The sequence below is a fragment of the Lagopus leucura genome, unplaced genomic scaffold (assembly GCF_019238085.1).
Source record: "Lagopus leucura isolate 7727_CA_CO unplaced genomic scaffold, USGS_WTPT01 Super-Scaffold_100002, whole genome shotgun sequence".
In the NCBI taxonomy this organism is placed as follows: Eukaryota; Metazoa; Chordata; class Aves; order Galliformes; family Phasianidae; genus Lagopus; species Lagopus leucura.
In genome coordinates this window covers 23567306-23591643 of record NW_024962263.1, presented here as the reverse complement: position 1 = coordinate 23591643, position 24338 = coordinate 23567306, and the positions used below count along the sequence as shown (strand labels likewise).

Here is a 24338-nt window from a genome sequence, read left to right as displayed (position 1 = left end):
TAAGCACTATTTTTAGAATAGCTATGCAAAATCTTTCATTGAAAATAAGTCAGTGTTGAAATGTTAATATTTAACACACTTTTCTGGTAATTTCACTGTGCATCTCTATTGGTTGCAAAGAATCTGACGTGCTGTATTAATATTTATTCCTGGTAAACAGCATTCACTGGAATGTAACTATTGTGCACTACCATTACATACAAAGCAACCAAATCATATTTAAACCTGCACAAGCACAGAGCTGTACTACAACACATTCCTAATCTGAACTCCTAATTACAATTTGTCCATCACCATATAAAGTTAAGAAATCAAAACCTCATAAAATCCATTCTGGAAAATGAAAGAAACAAACAAAAAAAAAACCCACAACTTACCAGCGCTCTAGATTCATTGCCTTTAGCTTCTCCTCCTCTTTTATTGGAAACATTGTGGGACGTATTTGTGTTTGTCTATTTGAAGGCACGTCTTTCCACTCTTCAAACCACTGTCCATCTTTCAGCATGACCTTTAAATGAGGAAATACAAGGTATTACAAAGAACACGGATACCTTCTGAATATTATCCAGGACTTAGAATGCACCTATAAATCCACTCTAAGATACAGCATATACACAATACTACTTTATACCACTGAAGGTTCAAAGCTTTTAAAGGACATAAGTGAAAGATTAGAGGCACAACTCTTGCAGTATGATATTCTGAATACTGTTCAAGCAAGAAGACCAAAGTGAACAACAACAGCTTCAGAACCCTCCGTGTCTGCTTCCATAGCAGCCACTAGGTCTGTAAGAAAGATCATGTGTAGGGATGCATTGGGCAAAAAGCGAAATGAAAGGTCTTCCGTGGTTTTAAGGCAGCAAAATAGGACACAGGGATGGTGACTTCAGGACTGGTAGGTATGCTGAAGTGTTTTCTGGAAGCGCAAACAAGTCCAGAATTACACTAAATACCAGGATAAATAACAGCCCTGTTCTGTTAGGTAACTGCTGGAAAGAACATACTGAGCTCCTTTCTACTGCACATTTTGCCAGCATCTTGTCACAGCACAACAACAAATAAAAGAGATGCAGAAGTCAATTATATCTGAAGTTAAAAGGTTATTTTCTTCAAAATTCAGAGCTAAATCACTGGAGATTACTCATCATCTAACCTAAGGACAGAGTACCGAACATCACTTGAACAGATCCTTGTTTTCCTTTTGCTGTTTTCAGAGATTCACAGCTAACACATGCTCAGGAATATTCAGTGTAATCACTGAGTCACAGAACTTCCACTGAACAGATGTTTCACCAGGAAACAAAAGATTGTATCCAGTGAAAAGAGTACCAAAGCAAGCTAACATGCTGAACGACAAGCTAGCCAGTGAGGCTTGAAATAATATTATAGCAGCAAATAAAAGACAACTTCCAACAAATTTTACTAGCTTAATTTCTAAAATACATATTATGGAGACTTGTATTTCAATTGCAGTCATAGAAATAAATGTCACTGAGAACAGAATATACTCTTTGCAATCTCTGTGTACACATTTTATAGCCTTACACAGTAAAACAAACTAAAGTAACTATTATAGAGCCACAACTGTGCATTTTACACTTATCCTTCAGCTATAAGCATAACATTTAAAATTATGGAATAAAAGGAGAGAAATCAGTCAGTTTCTAGTCTAAATTTCCAATGGCAGAGCATAAGAAAATCTCTACTCTGTGCAGCCTGTTCATTAGCTTGCATGCAAACACAAACCTGCAGATTATACTGTTGCAAGAGACTAGTGAAACACTGGAGAAAGATATAAACAATGGTGTTGCAAAAGCACAGATTCATAAGTCAAATTTAATCAGAGCATCCTACCACCAGGATGGCTGCCTACTTCTTGATTATGCTCTTAACAGGAAACAAAAGAAGCTTTGGGCTCATTTGTGCCTCCCTACTCACCTGATTTAAATTCTGGAAACCCAAAAGGCCAGGAGAAAAATACAGGATTTCTATTAATATACTAAGATTACTCACACCACTGCAATTTTTGTAGGTTATTTCCATACAGAGTTTAACAGCTTTTACTTCCAAATGATTCAAACGGACCAGCTAAACAACAGTAATATCCTCGAGTTACAGACAGTAAAAGCAGAGAAGGCAGGCGAAGTTAAAAAGTGGCTGAAATGATGGCGCCATCTGCAGGCCACGAGCTGAATGCAGTCAGAAAGGGAACACGTTTGAAGTGGAGGCGATAGAGCCAAGAAGAAAGCTCAGGGAAAATGAAAGCAGCGGAGGAGAGAGCCACTTAACGTTGGAAAGATTTTTTTCACCCTCTTCTTTAATACCATATAGTCTAAAACTCTAAACAGCAAGTCACTAACGTTATTTCAGGTCAATCTAATCCCTCGGAATTTCACTCCACTACACACCAAGAATGTTGTAGAAATACCATATAGAAGTACCTTCCATTTTGTAATTCCTGGCATCCTCTTCAGACCTGGCAACTCAGAAGAGACATCAGCAAGTTCTAAGGCACCTGAAATCTCAGATACAAATATGTATATATATACATATATATAGAAACCAGAATTTGAAAATTGTGATCCTAATTAACTTTTATAAAAACGATTTTCCTTAAAGATTTCGGACCATTACTTTTCATGACTTCAGAGGAACAAAATATAATGAAATCACTACAGTGTAAATTGACAAGAAAGATGGTTAGAGCTGCTCATTCCAACTAAAGAAGTTTGCAACCCTACAAATTAGCCAAGAACCCATGGTGCTTTTTCTAACAGCTGCATAGAGTAGTTCTCCACAATCTATGTCATTAAATGTCATTGTTCCAGGCAGCACAGTCATAGAACAGCTTTTATTTTTACTTAGTATTTGAATTCACTAAACTGGTTATGTATTTTCAGAGGAGTGCTCTTTTGGGATGACTAAGCCTTTGAAAATGAACTGCATATTCTGATCTTATGGACTTATAACCTTGATGCATTTCAATGTGACTGGAAAAAATATTAATCAACACAGAATTATCACTGTTTAATCTACTGAGTAAAAAGTTTAAGCTAACCTATGTCCAGAAAGTATTACATAAAAATTGACTAGTGAGGAACTATCTTAACATGTCTCTTGAGATTCTGAATGGTTATTTAAATATTAGGACTACTCTTCCCCATGTTTGTTTTACACAATTTAACCATCCCTTCTAGATGAGTAACCATTTACTCTTACAGTAGCTCCATGTGACAGCTGAAGCACCTCTTTGAAATAGTGAAAAAATGATATAGGTATGCACATTCCAGAATGACATTTGAAAACTGATTCTACTTGACATTTAGGTCTTTCCTTTGAACGTTGACTACTTACAGCATGACTTCAGCTGATGCCTCAAGATGACACCAGATCAGTCAGGCATTAAAATTAAGTGTCAGAAGTACTACAATTCCAGGCAGAGGAACGGGGCATTTTCCTTTTTCCTTAAGGAGAAAGGAATCGCTAACTTGCTATGTAAGTAGCAATACTACAAAGTAATAGGTACTCAGATAAGACAGAACCAACAAACCTTCTGGACTAACCTAAGAAAATTTTCAAGGTCCAGTGCTCAAAGCAACAAGGGTAACACACTTATTCACTAGGACACCTAAATAACCTTCAAAATACCTGTACTGAAAAGATACAAGACCTGTGTGCCAAAATGCAATAGCACAGTTAACATCCTTAGTTCCATGTATTGCATTCCCCTCAAATACTGCAGTGGATGGCCTCTGTCCATTTCCATACATGGCTTATGTTCATAGCCAAAACAGTCCTTACTACTTTACAGTCTCATCATTATTAAACATTTTACTCTTGTATGACACAGCTCTCAAAAAGCCATGTGGAAATAGATCCAAAGAAATTATCTTAAATAAAAATGGCTATTTAATGTCTACTGAAAAGGACTAATTCCTAATTACCTCCATGTATTTCAGCTAAACGGCTGTTTCAGAGACAATGAAATTCCATACATATTTTGAGGACAGTACAGGGATCAGCACAAATAAAACATTACACAGAACAAGCTCGTCTATTTCCAGAACTATTTCAACTCCAATTACACTACAGTTGCTTCTGCACTGCACATGGCTCAATTTAATACACTGCTAACAAATTAGTGCAAAATCCAGTTACATGTCTCCAAACATCAAGTTATGGACCCCCAAAAAAGAAAGTCCTTTAAAAAGAAATAAAAAACAAAAAACAGCACATTGTTAAAAGTCCTTAAAAAAAAAAAAAAAAAAGATCCTTTAGCTGAGATCAGATGTGGGCCAACATTACAACAAGCTGACACAGTGCAGACCAACCTTCCCCCCCCCCACTCACCACTTCAAACAATGGAGACTTAACAGCAATGTAAATCAAGCCTTCATCTGTAGGCCAAAACTGCACAAAAACCATGAGCCTAAAGACACCGATACAAGCACATTTACAATGCACATCACAATGTAAGAGAAAGTGTAAGAGAAAGGATGCTAGAGGTACCAAACTACTTAAGGAGAGTCTGGGGTTTTTACTCCTATGGGCTACAAATAAGGCCCCACGTTGTGCTTTCCCAAGGAAATAAGAAAGTGAGGCAACGACTCCAACTAGTGGAATCAGTAGAAGACAGGTAACAGTCTGAATTCCATTGCTTTTTTTTTTTTTTAAATCATTAAAAAAACTTCCTCAGGTTTTATATTGGCAGCTGATTTACTCTCTTTCAGGAAGGCTGCTCATATCAAACACAATGAATTCTAACAAAAAAAATGCTGCTGTTTCACAAACCAGGAGCACATTAACTACACTAAACTTATTACTAGTACTATCATCCACATTTTTTTTCCAGTTGAACAGTAGGAAAAATGTTACTTTTTATCTCACCTTGACTCTTTTCCAGCAGAGATGCAATCACAGCTTCATTTTCAATAGGATTCAATGAACACGTAGAATATACCATTCTCCCACCTTCTGCCAGCTGTTCAACACCACGAGTTGCAATTCTTAGTTGCAATCTAAAAGAACAACCGTGGTCTAATGAAGTATCATTCAAGAACCAGAAACATTTATCATTAGATCTGCTACAGTTGAAGTTACACTACAGACACACAAATCTCCATGGACTGCAAAATCAGCACATGCCAAGCTCAACAGCTGTCAGCAGTATACCAACTAAAATCAGTTTTAAACTGTCAGCTATCTCCATGCTGCAAACACACACACAATTACACCTGTTAGAAGAGCAATCAGGTCAAACATTAGCACTAATGCATGGTAGGCTTTAACATGACATTCTGTTATTGGTTCCATCTAGTGCTCCATCAAATCTATTATACAGCATACAACACTAGAAAAATAACCACCCAAGCCCTTATCTTCTCAAATCTAGAATTTAAAATGAAGCATAATCTGACTGTTCCAAGTACTGAAGACAACAGAGTTTAGCTAATATTGGCCCTTACTTCAGTAAAAAGCATCACTGAGCTGGACAACCACCTCATGGCCCTTGCTGCATAGTTACAACTAAAACAAACCCTGTAATTACAAATGAGTCACTAAGCAGTAACACCTCATCACAGGTCACCTGAGTCACTCTAGTCGACTGCTCTCTCGGCTTGCAACAAATACAAATAAAACATTCTCAGTTTTTCAGCTGTCTTTTAATTAATGCTTTCTACCATGCACCTGTATTCACCTTCGTTTAACATAACTTGGTCTTAGCTAACTGAAACCATGTAAGAGCTAAGATTTTAAAAGATTTTATAACATCACTATTAAGTTTTATGAGCTTCTGTGATTACATCAGTTATTTTCTAACAGTATTTCCCCTGCCTAAACATCATGAATCCCATTCAACTGATCTGTTCCCTACTTTGTTATCTACTCTGTAGAAATTAGTCCAGTGAATGTGTCATATATTCACATAAATACAAGAGATTTAGATTCACACACTTCACTGGAGGTTGGCCTCACATTTGAGATACTAGAACTTTCTCAGAATAACGTACGAACTCTTGATTTGATGAAAACTAAAAACCCTTTGTCATATGTTAACATACAAATTCACACAAGTATTAAATCGAAGGGAGAAAAGGAAGAGTAGAAATGAAAGACAGACAGATGTACAATAAACACTTTTACCCATGGAGCTGCAAACTGTTTTGTGTTGTCCACTTCTTCCATACATCAATGTTTTTCCTCATGGTTCCATCTCCACTAGAAATGAAGTTGAACATGTATATATTACTTGTGGGTAAAATTTCTTCCATACCCAAAGGACTTACAGTTGAAAAGTTAACACTCCTCTCCATGGTAACTAATTCCCTTTTGCAGTACTTTCAATTCTACACTATCTTTGTTGTTCGGTAACCACATTTAAGTATCACGTGGAATGAGAAAAGGTCTCCTTGATCTGATATTCCCTTACCTAAGACAGTTTAAGAGATCCAGCTCTTTTGGAATTTAGTAAGCAGGATAACACTCTCGGTAACACAAAAATTCTAGTACATAGAAGATACCTGCAGGGGACATCACACAAAATCCTGTCATAGAAGAGGATCTCTTTTCTTCCATCCACATCTATTTGTAGATTAGGGATACTGGAGGCATCGTGATTTACCACCATGATACATGGACTGTTTAATCTTTTAGCCTGATGAACCAGCAAGTAGCAGCGCTTGTTGTCAACATCATTAGCAATTACAAAACCCTCTGTGAACATAAAGCAGTAGAAAGCAGCTTTACTATTTAACAATTTAATAATTTACAGCTTATTGCTCATCTTCACATTCACATAAATCTTTTACCAGATATTTTTATTTAGGAAACTACTTATGAACAGAGGACACTCTCCTGAAAGTAAATTAAACATGGTGAGGTTTAATAACTATGACCAAGACACTCAAATTTTCTAACTTCAATGCAGCTGAAAAGATACAGATAGAGTTCCTTCCACTTTTCATTCTCTGAGTAAAACCCCTGGAACAGAGATAAAGCCTTCACTGCCACTGAAGACAACCTCTGTGCATCAGATGTGTAATGCAGAAAGAACCCATCCCCAAGCTCACCAGTTCTATGGACAGTATTTTCTGTGAGCATTTAACTAAACGTAAGCATTTGGAAGTTTAAGCCTGAAGCAACTTAAGCCAAGCGTTTGCAGGAAGCCACTAAAACACAGAGGCAGATAAGATACCACCTGCTAAATACACTTCTTATGTATAAAAATTAAGCTGTGATCACATCTACTACAGTCTGGACTGTGAAGATAACCAATGCATCTCTCTCCTTCAAGCCGAAGAAGCCCACAGAAGTTTCAAGGACAAGACATAGGTCCTTCCAATCTCATACAATCAACAAACTACGGAATTTAGTAGGTAGGTAAATGCAGTTGCTTTCTGGGATATTAAAGGTAATCTACAAGAAAACAAAATGAAAATTTGAAGCCCCAAAGGTTTTTGATAGTTTGTCCAAACTTACTGGGAAAAGGAACATTCATGTCTGCATGCAACATTTCAATGAGTTGAGCAGTCTTAGATCCAGGTGCAGCACACATATCTAGAATCTAGAAACACAAATGGTTAAAAAAACAACAACAAAACAAAACAAGCAAGCTATGCGCTTGAAAAAACTTACTGTGTTGTTTTTTAAACAGAATAATTATAACCACTGAGGACACTGATCATCAAGAAAAAACACAAAACTAATTCACCAAGGAATGCAGTTTTAACTCAAGGGGCTAAAACAAACGTAAGTTCTTTACCTGGAGGGTGGTGAGGCACTTGCACAGGTTGCCCTGAGAGGCTGCAAATGCCCCATCCCTAAAGGCATTCACATCCAGGCTGCACAGGACCCTGAGCAGCCTGATTTTGCCAGCACAGAACATCAACGCTGCCACTGTAGTTTCCAGCTTATGAAGCAATATTCTATGAAGATGCCACATTGTGTTTTTTAGTTACCTTGTGATCAGGGTTAACGTTAAGCAGCAGAGGTGGGATCATGCTAACAGCCTCCTGACGACTGATGTTTCCCTTAAAAGGAGAAAAAAATAAAATCATTTAACAGGAGAAAGCATTTCTTTTGTGACAGATTTTTTAAAACTCTGGGAACTAAAATAATGCAACAGTCAAAAACACAAACTTGGCTTACAAACTCAGGGTTAAATTTTAGCACATAAGTAGTATCTCATCAAGATGAAGTTTCTGAGAACTTCAGATTTACTCCATCTGCATTAACTCTACAGATCTAATTTCTGCTCAGATGAAATCAGAAATTTACTTCAACCAAGTAAAAGTGAGAAACACCCATCACTAAGGGGAACTTTTTGTAATACACACACACAGCATTTACCATACTCAAACACCTGCCTGTTAAACAACCAGTAGTTATAAGCTGGGGGTGTTCACCTCGGAAAAGGGTCTAGGGAAGGACCTCAGTATGTAAAGGGTAGCCATAAAAAAAAAAAGGGAACAGACTTTTTAGCACGGTCTGTTGGGACAGAACAAAAAGAAATGATTTCAAACTGGAAGATGGGAGAATTAGATTGGATATTAAAAAAAAAAAAAAAAGCTTTTTAGTGAGGCAATAGTACTGGATTCCCAGAAAGGTGGCCAAAGCACCTTTCCTGAAGACATTCAAGGTCAGGCTAGACAGGGCCCTGAGCAATTTGACCCAGCTGTGGGTATCCCTGTTTTACTGCAAGGGAGTTGGACATTTTAGGGTCCCTTCTCACTCAATTGTATTTCGGAAGCATGAGTTCTCACATTCCCAAACCAACAATATGGTTGCTAGCTCAGGAGAAAAATTCATAACTGTAGGGACATAGCAGAGGTACAGGATGAATTGCTGTCAACAGCAACACAAGATCCCACTTTTTCTGAGCTAGTCAGTTTCTGACGGGTATCACTGCAATTTCTGACACTGCACTGAAATAAAGATCTGCCCAGAGTGCAAAAGAAGTACCAAGGTCTGAACTTACACACTCTGTCTCGCTAACCAGAAACTGATGAAACCTCTCCAGCTGCGGTGACTTACGCAAGATTTTTCTACTCAGGTTGGTGTGCCACGCTAACTCCTCCGGATACCTGCAGAAGGGACGGGGAAACCGAAGGCAAAAGGTTACAGACCAGTCTGGCACAGCGGTTGCAGAGGGCCTGAGGGGTGCCTCACACCAACAGCGGGCTTACCAGCTCAGCGCCTGCGGCATTTCCACCTTCTGTCCGTCGACCTCCAGGTGCTGCAGCTCCCGGAAGTACTTCTCCTTCAGACAGTGCAGGATCTCCCTGGCGTGGCTGCAAGGCACGGCGCGGTGTCTCAACGGCCGCTCCCGGCGCATCCCGGCCCTCCCCCGGCCCCGCTCACCTCTTATAGCCGGTGATGCGCAGCGTGGCGGGCAGCGGTTCCCGCAGCGCCGCCATGAAGGCGTCCCACTCGCCGTCGGGCACGATGCGCTGCTCCCGGTAGTACCGCTCGAACAGCTCGTTCTCCTTCACGATCTCAGGGTAGCCGCCGGTCCAGCCCTACAACCAGCGCGGCCCCGTCAGTACGCCGGCCCCGCCGCGGCCCATTCCGCTCCCGCCCCGCCTCTCACCGCTTGGTCGTCGCCGCCGCCGCTCCGCTCCCGGCGCTGCTGCGGCAGCAGCTGCCGCCGGCGATCCCGCGCCCGGCGGCCCATAGCGAGCAGGCGCCTGCCGACCCCCGCCGTCGGTGCGGCAGCTCCAGTCTCTCTTAGCGACTCTACGAGGCACCGACCGCACCACGCGCCTCACGTCCACGCGCGCCCGCCAGCACCGCGCGTGCGCCAGCCCGTCCCTACCGCTCCTTCCGGGCTGCGCTACCGCCGGCCCATTTCCGCTCATGGGAACCGCCGCGCCACCTGCCCCGCCCCCCAGCTCCTCCACCAACCCACGGCCGGCGGGAGGCGTGAGGTGTGAGGCTCCGCTCCTCTGCGCCGATTGGCCCGCGACGTCGATGGGCGTGCCGCGGTCTGCCCGATGGATGGAGGCGCCTCGGGACGTCTCGGCTGGATCGGGCGCAGCGCGACATGGCAGGCGGCGGCGCGTTCTGCGCGTTTTGGCAGCGGGCAGCGGGCCCGCGGGAGCAGCGCCTGCTGGAGCTGCTCTCCTACGGGCTGGTGGCGCTGGGCGCTGTCTCGGCGCTGCTGTTGCGATTCATCCCCATGCCCTACGGGCGCTACTCGTCGCGGCGCTTCGGCTGGCTGCTGCCTGCCCGGCCTGCCTGGCTGCTGCAGGAGCTGCCCGCGCTCCTCGTCCCGCTCGCTCTGGCCGCCTGCATCCCCGCCTGGCGGCTGCCCAACGCCATCCTGCTGAGCTGCTTCATCCTGCACTACGTGCACAGGTGCGGGCGGTCGGGGCGGCGCTCCGGGGTGCCGCGCGCTGTCGGATCTCGGCGGTATGGAACGGGGCAGCGATACGATAAGGGCTTTCGGCGCAGTCCTGCTTACAGCTGTTGTGCTGGGCTGGCAGTTTTGCCGGCGCTGCGAGCTTGAGCCGTGCCGTGGGGTTGACGTGGTGGCTCTGCGAACGGGACTGCGCCTCCGCTTCCCGTCCCTCCCTTCGTAAAAGCATGAATGGCTTTGGAATGGGATCTCGGCGTATCGTTACTGTATAGGAAAGCTGGAATCAGCAGGCAGATGTTGTGTGGCAATATCGTTTTTCTGATTGCATAATGCCGGTGGGACTGTTTCGCTAGTGGTGGCGTACTGAGAGATAGCTCTCGTCGGCTTCGGTTTGTCGTAATGTGGTAGACTCGGCATAATCAGGTCAATTAATGAATTCATTATGCTTTTTCTTTCAAACGTCTAGAGTTTTGCTTCTTCTGTAAGTAACTGGCGATAGGATGAGAGGGAATGGCTTCAAGTTGCAACAGGGGAGGTTCAGGTTGGTTGTTAGGGCAAATTTCTTCTCAGAGCAGTGAGGCGATGGCACAGGCTGCCCGGGGGGATGGAGGAGTTGCTGTCTCTGGAAGTGCTGAAGGAATGTGTGGATGTGGCACTGAGGACATGGTGAGGATGGGCTGGCAGTTGGACTGGATGATCTTCGTGGGCTTGTCCAGCCTTAATGGCTGTCACTCTACTGATGCTTTGAGACAGGAGTCCTCAAGTAGCTGGCAGACGCCTGAAGAACATTCACACTTCTGTGATCCCAGTCCTGTATTGTTATAGATCCCAATTAAATCAATACGTGATCAGGAGTTGGCTCGCTGTACAGGGTAGAGCACGTAAACATTCACTTGCTTTTCTTCTCTGGAGTTTGTTTGTTTGCTCATTTAATCCTCCAGGAAGAGCCATTGGGATTTCTTGCCCAAATGGAATGACAGCTGTGGATTTGTCATTTCTGCAACAGTTTTCTTGGGGCATACTGAGACTGTCAGAGTGAAGCAATTAATATATTTCAAGTGACTTCTAGGGCCAGGAGGCAAGAGAGCTCTATTAAGTTACTTTCAACGGGTTTCTCTTTCTCTTTTCTTTCAAAACCATAAATATTCCACACTTGATAATCCATCTTCTGTGAATGGTTTCATAGGCCATATAGATAGAGAAGCTGTCAAAACACGTGCTAGATTATCACATTTTACAATGAAGCAATAGTATAACCTGAGAAGCTAAGCAGGTGATTCACCAGTTGTCCTGTGCTCTGGCTTCCCTGCAGAAGTGCCTACAGTGTGTAAAAGTACACAGGTGTGCCCCTACGCTTGTTGGTGTGTTGTCTGGTCTAGCTGTAATTATTGTTTTGATTTGTTCTGATGTTTCAGCTCAGCAGTTTGTAATTCACTTGTCCATTTTCTTAGTATCTTACTCACTGTATGGTGCCTTATTCCATACAGATAAGGATGACAGAGCTGTTTGTTGCGAGATATCTTGGTTAGGTAAAGTATTATCATCTACCACAATGCCTTTCACATTGATGTTGTCACCTGAAAATCCTGATAGGCTTTGCATGTAGGGTTTATGAGACCGGGTTCATTTCAGAATGCTTGATTATGCCACTTAAGGTTGAGGAATAAAGCAGGAGAACATTATGTTGTGTTGAACATCATTTGTCTTTGCCACTCCAATCAGAGTAATTGCTTTGAATACAACGCTCAAAATTTCTGCTGTAAGCAGCTGGGGGAGGACTGGTCTCATAATGCTTGTTAGACAACAAATTGAATATTTAGGTGCTAAAACAAGTGTAACTTTCCACCTGAACTGAGATCAAAGACTGCTGAGAAATTAGCAAGCAGGATATGGTTTATGGATTGCAAGTCTGGACACTGAAAGCATCCTTTATGTTTATTTATGCAACAGATTTTCTTTCCTTGTTTGTTATAGGGCACTCATATTTCCTTTTCTGATCCGGCAAGGAAAGCCAACACCATTTTTCACCTTCCTACTAGCACTTCTCTTCTGTATATACAATGGATATCTGCAAGGCCGAAGCTTAAGCACCTATGCAGAGTACCCTTCAGACTGGTTAAAACGCCCTTGTTTCATTGCAGGTAAGTTAAAATATCCTATGAGAACATTAAGAGTAGAAATTTCCCTTTATCTTCACAGGTTTTTTTGTTTGTTTTTTGTTTTTTTTTAAGCTAAAGTTATAATACCTTCAATCACATTTTAGATTTATTTTTTCACAGCATTCCAAATAAGCTTAGTTATCTTGTTTGCTGTAGTATAGCTGAAAACTTTCTAATCCTATTTTATTTTATTTTATTTTATAGCTGTGAACTGAGATTTTTTTCTCTGGTGTCAGCACTAGGTGAGCTTACTTTGTTTTTTGACACCAAAGTGAATAAGAATATATTGTGTCACTATTGAGGCTATTGTCACACTATTGTCACTATTGTCACACTATTGAGTGGAAGTTGCAGTTCATTGGTTTAGAACAAATCAGAGATTGTCCACATAACATACTGATTAAACTAAAATTCCTTTTTTCTTGATGTCACAGATATTGAAAGTTTGTACATGGTAAAAAAAAAAAAAAAAAAAAAAAAAAACAACAAATTAATGGAGTTATGGCAGTTGATGAATAGCAGCATACCACTTTTAATGTCAAAAGACTCTGTCATAATACTGATGTACTTTGTCAAAGAGCAAAACTGCCCCACAAGGATAAGTTGATGGGGTTGATCATTCAGCCCTATGGGGAGGTTAGGTTATAGTTACTCTTGGAGCCAAGCATGTAATTAAGAGTAAGATGACCTCATTGCAGCCTTCCAGTTCCTAAAGGGAGCCTACAAATAGGAGGGGAGTCAACTCTTTACAAAGGCAGATAAAACCATTTCCCCTTGTCCTGCCATTATGTTGAGAGAGGGAAGATTTGGGCTGGATATTGAGGGGAAGCTCTTTGCAGAGAGAGAGTGGTGAGGTGCTGGAACAGGCTGCTCAGAGAGGCTGTGGATGCCCCATCCCTGGAGGTGTTCAAGGCCAGGTTGGATGGGGCCCTGGGCAGCCTGGTCTAGTATTACATGTGGAGATTGGTGGCCCTGCCTGAGGCAGGTGGGTTGGAGCTTGATGATCCTTGAGGTCCTTTCCAACCCTGGCCATTCTATGATTGAATCACCCTGGTGATTCTGTGTTTGCATGAAGTATTCCTTGCCATATTTTTTGTTTCCTAAGCATCTACTTTTACCTACTGTCAAAAATAAAACCATTTTCCAACCTCCTTCTCTGAAGAAGGGTCTCTATGGTCTGAAGATAAGCTAGAATATTTTCTCTTCTAGAATCAGAGCAAGTTAGTGTTTCTCACAGATTTCTCATGCCTTGTACAGCAAGAATAAGGAAGTTTGGCCTTTACTGCAGAGTTATTGTGGATGGCAACAAAGGATCGCTGTGCTAAATGCTGTAATGACTGCGATTAATCTATTTAAATTTCTTCATCTTGTGAAGAGTAGGAAGAAGTACTGTATGTGCTCTAAAAATGGAGAATGTGAGGTACAAGGGAATATCTTCAGTGGGAGATGGCTGTATCTGTAACTCTCTCAGTACTTTCGAAACTTCAGTCTCCTTACATTTGGTTCCAAAAAAAAAAAATAAATAAATCAAAAGATCAGCTGATCAAAACTTGTAAAGACAAATGCAATACAGAGTATAAAAATTCAGCTTCCGGTAACCTAATCCAGTACCTTAATCAAAAGGTGATCTCAATGCAGTGCTGTAAACATGAGTCATAAGCCATAAATTAATGCCTCCTTACTGCAAGATCATTTAAAATGCTATGTGATAAGCCTTGCTTGATCTTCCTTTGTTTTTTCTTTTTGTTTTTGCTTTTTTAAATGCTCTTTTTTCAAAGATTTTTGAAAGATACAAGTTAATAAATGGAAATGTTTAGGTTCAGCTGCCTTCAGTTGTGAACATTTCTGTGTAGGAATTTTGTTTGCAAGTAGTACTAGTTTAGAATATATTTTTATATGTACTTCTTGTACTGCTAGTCATAAGACGTGTTGCTTTAATGACTGTAAGAACACCTTTTAAGTCAAAAATATTGCTTCAGATCCCCTGAAAAGGGGGAGGATGTGGGAAAAGTGGATATTTTTTATATACTTTGTATTTCATTGTAGTGCTATCCCTCAGTAGATCTTACATGAAGTTATATGAAGAACAAAAATGGCAGTGTGTCAGTATGCAGCAAGACCAATTAAGTTCTGTAACTGGAAGCTGAAATGAGATAAATTTGCTGTGAAGACAGAAATTAGGAAAGGTGAGGCTAATTAACCACAGCAGTGGGAGTTTGCAGGGAACCGATGTGTTTTCTCTTTGTGCATCCTTACTGAGTGTCTGTTTGCAGGTCTATAAGAGTTCATTGATTTGGAGCAGTTTCGTAGCTTTTAATGCAGTTCCCATGTTTCTGTGATTTCTGATTTCTGTGAACTGTGTTGGCTTTGTTCAGAGCAGCAAACTAGTCTGTTTTGAAAGAAAACTGGAATGTTCTGCTTCAAATGTGGTACAAGACTTGATAAAACCATTGAGATGCAGAGCAATATGGGAACAACACTATGATCCTTATGCATATGTCTCATGCCAATAAAGAACTTGTGAAAAGCGGGAGTACTCATGGTACCTTGAAGTGGTTGATGCTATTAACAGGGTCCTATGCACCTGCACGTGTGATCAGTCATCTGCAGACAGTTACCCTTTCACACCAGTTCTTACTAAAGTTGCGTGTACTTCCAGTCAGTAGATCCTTCCTTTCTTGCCTTGCTTTAGCTTCATCAAACTCTTGCGGTGTACCTTATGCTGTTCTAATTATCTAAATCCCCATTCAATTGCTTTCTCATGTTGACAGCTAACTCTGTCAGTCAGGCAACACGTTCTTACTCCGCTCTGTACACAGAGTAGCCATGGAAAGAGCATGGGCAATGCCATTATCTGGGTCCATGGAAGCTGACCTAGCTGTTGTGTCTATACAGCAACTTGCTTTACGTATTCTTGAAACCTGGAATGGGGAGGTGAGTCAGAGGGCACTTACCATGCTGTCACTCTGAATTAGCCTGCAGAGCAGGAGTACATTTTTTTGGAAGATAGATCCTATGTGGGCAGAGCTGATTGGGAAAACAAGAGCAATGAACACGTAGTAAACAGGAAACTGTCCTTCTTATGCACGTGTTTTAGTATTACATGAAGCCTTAATTTCCAGGTTTAATACCGATGGATGAAAAAATCCTTCTGAATCATAGAGTGTCCTGAGTTGGAAGGGACTCATAAGGATCATCAAGTCCAACTCCAATTCCCACGTCATGTGTCTTGAGAGGTCATCCGTATGTCATGGCACATCCTGTAGATCTGAGAACCTACTGATGTACGCTGACTCCTTCCTGTTTACCTATCAAGACTTACCTTGGGCAGAAGCCAAGTCATGCAGATCATGGCCCAACTCTTAATTTTGTAGAGTGGAGTCTCAAGATTCAGCCACGATGAGGACATGAGAATACGGACAGTGAAGTACAGTGCTCCCAAAAGGCAGCATTCTCAGAACTGTACTTGCATTTAAGTAAAACTAAAGGATTCTAAATTCTAAAATTGAAGATCAGCATGGAACTGATTATAACTTTCAGTGTAGAGGTTTTTTCTTGTGTTAATACTGGATTGTATTAGTAGAAATACAGTTTACACTTGAGTACAATTAATTTGTGTGCTATTCAAGAAAATTGATTTCAAATTACCATATAGATAGAAATAACGACACATGTCTAATAGTACAAATAACTAATCTAATTATTTATCTAATAGTCTACATAGTAATGTAGACTATTACTAGTCTAATAGTACAAATAACATCCCTTATTTTTCATGGTACGTTTTCATTTTCTTTTCTGGCCATTAGCAAGTTGGTACATAGCCACTAATGCAAGAGAAGCAAACGTTTTTTTATACTTAGGTATAGTAAGAGTTCAACACCCTCTGTCTGGATAGAGATTTATTTTTGAAAGAAAAGACATTCAAATGATATGCTTTCCTAAAAACATTTGAGTTGCTCTGTACTTTTGAATCTTGATATTTGAATTCATCTGTGAATTCCTTGTGTTGATCTAATATATTGGCATCTAATCTATCTTGAGTAATTATGTTGAGTTTATAGTTGAAAGGGTTATGATAAGTTTTAGTATAAGACATATAACATTTACATAGCTTAATTACTAATGAAAACTTTCTGCTCTGTGCTATGAGTAAGAGATGTGCGTGTTTACAGGTCTACATTCTGCTTGTAAGCAGAATGAAACAAGCCAATCAAGCAGTATTTTAAACTTACCGAGGTAAATATGGAAAGGACTTTCACACAGCAACTTTAGTTTCTCTGTAGAGCAGTCAAATCTTTCTTCTTAATCAACATGGAAGCAGGCAGCAGACAACAACGGAAAAGTAAGCTGGCAATCAAATTCCTTTGGTTTTCTGTGTATTGAAAGAGAATAGTCTGAAAGACTTAACGTGTTACCTTTACACTCAAAAATTATATCTAGAGTGTGAAGTGACTTGGCTCAGAAGCTCCAAAAGTAATGCCTCTTACTTATTTCCATGGAAATATAACAGATACAAAAATACTACTTAATCAAACAGATTCTCAGCTGCGAAACATTATTTTGCAACCCAGTCACCACCATTAGTTGTGCATTTTTTTTGCCAGCAGTCAACAAGAGCTTGCATGCCATGCTTTTAACAGTCTACCCTAGCAGAGGTAACCTGTCACCCTTGCTGAGATGCACCACCCATCCTTCACTGTGAACACATCCACTGTTTGGCCTCCAGGAACATTCAGCAAGTGCAGATGAATGTCAATGGGTGCCATTTTTTTTGCATGGAGGAATACATTGACAAACTTCTGCTCTGTAGGCACTCCCATGTCAGACACCGTTCTGTAAGACTGCCCCTCTGCTGCCATCTGTCGCATGACAACAAAATGTAATGGGATATTGAGGGGAAAGTTCAGTCTCTGCTGCTATACCATCATCTCTCTGATGTCATGGACCAACGTAATAAAAAGGCATTTCTGTCAGAGCAGCCCTTGTGCTTGATCCAAATAAAATTCAGTATTTTTGCAGGTGGGTTCAATTCAATTGGCCTGTGTGGAAAAACTTGAATCTTGTCTATTCCTAGCAATTAAGGAATACTTTTATCAAAGATGACAGATAGCCAGAAATTTAAACAGAAAGGTGAAAACTGTGAATTTCAGTCCTGGATTTTTTTGGTATATCATGTGCTTTATTGCAACAAAACCTGAGGATGCAGAACACTGTAACCTTTATACTACAGTTTTTATTTCTATGAAACCTTGGATTAAGTGGGTAAGCCATCCTGCTGAGTGACACAAGATAACAGTAAATAAGGTGCATCAAGCCTAGAGTTTCCTTGGTTTTCTCAAAATGTGTTCTTGCATCAGGGCCAGAAGTTCTGAATCTGAGGGATTAGCAACTGTGCTCCACAAGGTAACAGGAGGAATGGTTCTGTATTTTAGTCAATAAAGACAAGTTGATTGGTGCCTGTTTGCAGCTAAGGCTGGAAGAGAGGCAATGTCTTTCTGGTTATTCATTATGTTCATTATGTGATCGCTAAGATGATCAGAATGTAACTTTCCCAGAACTTTGTTTAGATACTGTATAGAAAGGTCTGGTCTGATTGTACGTGTTTCCTTTCCCTTCAAAGCAGCGTGCCACAAGATATAAATGGATAGCTTCTCAGAACAGTTCTCAGTGGACTTCATAGGCCTGCTGTTAAGTTAGAACTGGGATAGGATACGTCTCACTTTGCATGTATTTCAAACAATGTTAAGGGATGCTTGTTTCAAGCTGGCTTTCAAAAGATTTACAGCTTAATTTGTGGTTACAAATGAAGCTTCACAGAAACAGTGTATTCCTGAGAAAGCTGCTAACAGCTTCTGTTCCCCAGTAGCAGCAGTGATAGCAGCCTGTTAATTATTGTTGTTATTGAATTAAAATGTTGGCGGATCTTTTAATGAATGGCATGTGCTTAAAGCAAGCACAAACAAATGGGTCTTTGATCTTGCAAAATGAATTCCAACAGCTGTGTGAAGGCAAGCGTTTGCCATCATGGAGGCCTTTGAGGCTTGTGGGGATTAATTTATCAGACCAGATACATTGATAAGATCGACACACTAACAACTTTAAAAAATAAATTTAAAAGTTTTTTTTTTTTTTTTCCTGCAGTTATACGCTTTGACTAATGTAAGATGTTGTGCATGGTTTTCTTTTTCTTAATGACAAGCCTGTCAGACTCCTCAGTTAGTTTCTGTTCAGATAGTTGAACTCCCAAATGACTTAGAGCTGTTTAATGTACCCTTCTAATTAGGTTAATGCATTTTTTTTACTGTATACCAACTATCTTTATCCCTTTTGCTAGTATTACCAAACACACACTCACAGCAAGTCAAATATGGGGAAAAAAAAAATCCCAATTAAGTGCTAACCTAAGTATGCTTTTTCCTGTTTTTCCTGTCTTGTAGAAGTTAGATCGCAACTAAAGCAAAAGCTACTCTGATATCAGTTATCTTTGTTCTGTGCATCTTTGAATGTGACAGTATTAAGTTGTAGAATTATCGAATTTGTAGAGAGTTTTGATCCTTTGCCTCTCTCAGCTCCTTATTTCACCTTCACAATAAGTCACAGAATATCCTGAGTTGGAAGGACCACACAACAACCATTGAGTCCAACTTGTTCTATATGGGACCACTTAAAAGCCACAACCTTTGTCTGAGAACATTGTCTAATAAATAGCTTTTTAACTCCAGAAGCATGGGGCTGTGACTAGTGCCCTAGTGAGCTCATTCCAGTGCTCAACCACTTTCTGGTGAATAACCTGAGGAAGCTGTAGGTCTCCATGAGGCCTTCCCTCAGCCTCCTCTTCTCTGGCCTGTAAAAAAAAAAAAACAACAAAACGAAAGAAAAACAACACCAAAGCAAGGGACCGCAGCTGATCCTCACATACCTCCCCATCTCTGTAGCCCTCCTTTGGATGCTCTCTAATAGCTTTATGTCCTTCCTATATTGTGATGCCTGGAACTGCCCACAGTTTTATGCAAATTGGGTCTTAGCGTTCATTCTTTAGTTCCAGTAATCTTAGAATAAATTTCTGGTTTAGATTGCAGAGAAATCTATTACAACCTGGTACTGAATTTGAGAAATTACAGCAGAAATTTTTCCATAATATTTAACTACATGGTTTCTTTTCTTTTCTTTTCTTTTCTTTTCTTTTCTTTTCTTTTCTTTTTTTTTCCCCCTTTTATTTGGTGAATAATTTCAAGCTCAGAGTTTGTTAATGCTCAGCAAGACTAGGTTTACCAAGTTCCTACCCTAAACTTCTAGGAGTATGATGATATTATCTTTGTCAGTCTTGCACGAGAATCTACTGTATTTTTTCATTCCTATTAATTACAAAACAGTCTGCTGCAGGAACGAGTAACACTTAAAATAATGTTTCCGTCCAGAGAAATTGCTACAAGCCTTATTTACCTGAGAGCTCAGTGTGAAACTGGGATTGTCCATGGAGTCACTAGAACCGCTTAGAGTGCTTTACATTACTATATTATGACTGCTTTGAGATAACATGCCTAATATGTTATGTTACTTTGTTTTCTGATTATTTTCACTCAGTGTACTATAGACTAATATTCTGAATATTTCTTTTCAGGTTTCATGGGGTGGCTGGTCGGCATAGCAATCAATATTCATTCTGATCATATCCTCAGAAATCTGAGAAAACCTGGAGAAACTGGTTACAAGATACCAAGAGGTAATCAATAATCTGTATAGCATTTTTCAGGAGGAGTTCCGGGGCTGTTCAACCTGAAAAAGAAAATACTTATGATGATCTTATCAACAGATGTAATTATCTGATGAGAGGCAGTGAAGATAAAGAAGCCGGGTTCTTTTTAGTGGTGCCTGCTGACAGGCAAAAAGGCAACAGACACAGAAGAAACACATGAAATCCTATATGAACACACAATTCTATTTATTTCTAAGTGTGAGGGTAGTCAAAGAATATAGGGTAGATTGCCCAGAGAGACTCTGCAGTTTCCATCTTTGGAGATGCTGAAAACCTGACTGGACATTCTTCTGGGCTTCCAGCTGTAGTTGACCCTGCTTAAACAGGGTGGAGTTGCACTAGATGACCTCAAGAAGAATCTTCAAACATAAATAGATATTCCAATCTGTAAATGTGACCTTCTAAAGCTTGGTATTATCTTTTTAGAGGTAATAAGTTATGATTTGAGAAGAAACTTGTAAAAACAGTTTGTCTACCTTAGGAAATGGTTTCTTAGAGTTCATATTATTTTTTCCACCAAGAAGATAGTTTTATCTTTACATGGGCACTTGGATTTGTGTCTACTGCAAATGAATACTACTGTGCTGTGAAATGTTCAGAAGGAAAAAAGATGTTCTTTGCTGCTTGATCAAGAGGAGTTGTTTTTTTTAATATTACTTATCCAAATTAAGCACTGGAATTCTGCTTTTTTTTGTCACAAAAGCAAAGTAATTAAAGCAAGGTCAAAACATGTCCTTTACTACAGTTTGCAAATATTTGTTTGGTTGGTTCCATTGGCATGGTGCTTACTGTGATGTCAGTTTGTATGTTAACTTTGGAATTAGGGTGAAAGTTCTTATTTTATAACTCTCCCATCGGGTGAGTACTGACTGTTTATGCCTAATTGGCTGTAAAATACACCTAACACAAACTGATAATTTTTGTTTTGTGAGGGTCAGTGTTGAAGTACTTGTAGTTAAGATCTTTAAGTCTGACAGGATGCAAGAACAAAAGGGCAACACATCTTAAACTAGAGGACAAGTTTGAAACTTGAATTTTGAATAATATTTTTCATCATTTACCTGAGATGCGTAATTTCTTCAATTTATTGAAGTATTGTATGCTAAAGAAGTATAGGGATATTTTATGAGACTATTCAAAAGGGATTACTTTTTAATTTTTGTTTATTTAAAATAAAAAGTTCAGTTCATGGTCAGTGCCAGCTTGATGTCACTGTCACTGATTTAAGGAGGCATGAAGTCACTTCTGTTACTAAGTATATTGGCTTTTTTTTCCCCCTGTGATTTCTAAAGGATAAATGGAGCTGGAGAATGAAGACTGAAACAATCCCATATAAGACAGCCTGAACTGCAAAACGCTGTTTCTACTGCTTTAAAAAATATACGAAGAGACACTGATGATATGGGTGGTCTTAGACTTGCAGTGAAAGTACTATCAAAGATCTCCTTGATTAATGTGCTTTTAAAGTAATCCTGCCCTTTCTGCCTTCAGGAGGAATGTTTGAATATGTCAGTGGAGCCAACTTCTTCGGAGAGATCCTGGAATGGTTTGGATTTGCTCTTGCCTGCTGCACTATTGAAAGCCTTGCATTTGCACTGTGTACGCTTTTCATTTTGGGTTCAAGGGCAAAGCAACACCACCAGTAAGTGTTTGTGTCTTATAATTTCTGCTGTTTCACACTTCATTTCCATTTCATAAATTATACCACAGGGATGTTGCAGAACAAGTCTAGTGAAAAGCTGTTACTGCTGTGGAGAATGAGAGAATATTCTGAGTAGTATTAAACGCGACAAGATTTCAGTAGGGTAGTTAAGCATAAGCACACAACATACAATGAGGTGGTCATGGCTATTCATTAAATGAATGTAGTTCATTCTGGACCTGTGAAGACCTGCTCTGACCTGCTAATAACCTCACTGCTATATCAGGTTGTCCAGGGCTTCATACATTTGAGTTCAGAGTCCCTCTGAGGACAAAGATTCCAGCACCTCTGAGGAAAAATATCTTGTTTGAGAGCTTTGCCGTTCACATAGGGAATAATTCTTTTTCCTTGTGTCTGGCTGGAATTTTCTGTGGTACAACTTTTATCCCTGTCTCTTGACCATTTTCTGCACACCTCCAGGAGGGATATGGCTCTGTCTTCTCTCTAATATCTCTGTGGATAGTGGGTGACTGCAATTAAATGCTCCACTTAAACTTCTTTTCTCCAACTTGAGCAAATCTAGTTAATTCAACCCTTCCTTGTGTATTGAATGTTCCAGCTACACAGCTGTCTAGATGACCATCTGCTGAACTTTTCCTGAGTTTTTGGGCATACTGAAAGCCTAAAATTGGATGCAGTAATCTAGATATGGTTTATTGACTGTTGAATAGTTGTGTATAAGCATTTGCCTTAACTTGGGGCTCTGTACATGTTAAAGCACTTCAGTATGCAGCTAGCTGTTGTCGTGCAAGGATCCATCATGCTGAACTCGATGTTCAACCTGTCCACCAGAATGTCTTTCCCCTTTTGTGCAGAGCTGGTACCCAACTAGTTAGTCTCTAGTCTGCAGTTTGGCGTGAAGCCATTGCATCCCAGCTGCAAGGAATTGCATTTTCTTTGTGGTTTTCACTCCATTATCTTAGGTCTCCTGTTCCAGTACTTGTATGCAGAAATAACCCTCTGTCCTCTTCCTCTGCAGCCCAAGTGGTGAGGAAGGAATCAATCAGGTTCTTCAGTCTTTCCTCATCTATTATGTTCTTTGGACTCAAATTCCATGGTTTCTTTCTGTGTATCTTAAGCCTTGGTAAAACTCTTTCATGTTTTTGTAATTAGAGTGTTATGAAAATCCCTAAAGGTTGTTAAAGGTATTAATTTGCATTAAGGGAAGCAATATTTTTTTTTTAATAAAAGGAGTGAAGTGGGGAAAAAGCAAAAGCAAAAATAGCAAATCTAAGCAAGTTTCAATTTTACAAACTTGGAATAAATTACTGAAAAGTAATGTATGATATAATAGCGTAATGTTGATATCACACAACTGCAAGTAATCATGCAATGCATGCTTTCTATAGAAGTCACAGAACTTCCTCTTGTGTGTCACTAGGCAAACAGGCAATGTGCATTATTCAGTGTTGAAACTGTAAGCCAGCAACAACATCAAAATTAGTTGTGCATTATTGTGAGAGTTTTGTTCTCTGCTTTTTCCAACTTCAGTCTTTCAGTTAATTTCTGTTAATGTGAACACTTGCAACTTTGAGGAGCCTAGATTATTTAACTTTTTTCTATATTAGAGAAGCAGAATAAGTACTAAACAGGAGTAAATGTGTTTGCCATAAAGTGATGTAATAGCATCTGTTAGTGTAATGTGGTTTTCTTGTTTGGTTCGTTAGTTGTTGAAGGGAACTAGTAAAGCTACCGTAGTGTTTGACTGTGTGAACTCTGACTGGAACTGAGGGTTTTTCTATCCAGAACCAGGTGTAAAGTATCATGCTTGCTTATGTAGTCATTATAAAATTTGACTTATTGCCTTGGATATTATTTTTTCCTCTGCTTCTAAAATACAAATAGGAATCATTACAATATACATTTTATTACAATAGGCCATTTCTTCCCTGGCTGCTCTCATCGCACTACTAGTTTGATTTCTCACTGTTGGAAGTGGTAGCTTTGTTTTGTTGTACCTCACAATCAGATTTCCTTAGGGTGAGTGTGGTAAATAGCAGTTTTCTATCTAGAGTAGGTTTTAAAGACATTATTTTCTGGCTTGGATTTGAAAAATACATATTGCTTAAATTGCGTTGTGCAGTTACTTAATTTCCTTGAAAGTGTTTTGAAGATGCAATACTCAACAGATTTGGACTTTTCTTCTTTTTTTTTTTTTTTTTTTTTTTTTCAGATGGTACCTTGAGAAATTTGAAGACTACCCAAAGAATAGAAAAATTGTGATTCCATTTGTCTATTAGTTTATTACCTAAATACCATCAGGTTCTGATGGTAGCAGCATTTTTAAATGGTTACTTCTTGGAACAAGTAACACTTTTCATGAGTGTTACCCAGCTAATGTATTCTCATCACTGTGACAAA

General features: G+C 39.9%; 2 protein-coding genes across 2 annotated transcripts in view; one reads left to right on the top strand and one right to left on the bottom strand.

The window, feature by feature from the left end:
* Nucleotides 1-9688, bottom strand: part of NSUN2 (NOP2/Sun RNA methyltransferase 2) — a 17033-nt gene extending 7345 nt beyond the window's left edge. The window contains exons 1-11 of the mRNA XM_042869059.1: nt 9590-9688; nt 9361-9518; nt 9186-9290; nt 8978-9083; nt 7959-8030; nt 7480-7564; nt 6522-6714; nt 6145-6219; nt 4888-5018; nt 2442-2515; nt 378-508 (exon numbers count right to left, since the gene is read on the bottom strand). Of these exons, the coding sequence (XP_042724993.1) occupies nt 378-508; nt 2442-2515; nt 4888-5018; nt 6145-6219; nt 6522-6714; nt 7480-7564; nt 7959-8030; nt 8978-9083; nt 9186-9290; nt 9361-9518; nt 9590-9673 (1214 nt within the window). The 5' untranslated portion in view covers nt 9674-9688. The remainder of the gene's footprint in view (nt 1-377; nt 509-2441; nt 2516-4887; nt 5019-6144; nt 6220-6521; nt 6715-7479; nt 7565-7958; nt 8031-8977; nt 9084-9185; nt 9291-9360; nt 9519-9589) is intronic.
* On the top strand, nt 9675-24338 carry SRD5A1 (steroid 5 alpha-reductase 1; the record flags this gene model as incomplete). Its single annotated transcript, XM_042868885.1, is given in 8 exon segments — nt 9675-9798; nt 9801-9874; nt 9877-9924; nt 9926-10356; nt 12332-12498; nt 20141-20242; nt 21767-21917; nt 24151-24338. Coding segments are annotated over 8 exon segments (1164 nt in total), but the record flags the coding sequence as incomplete, so codon positions are not given.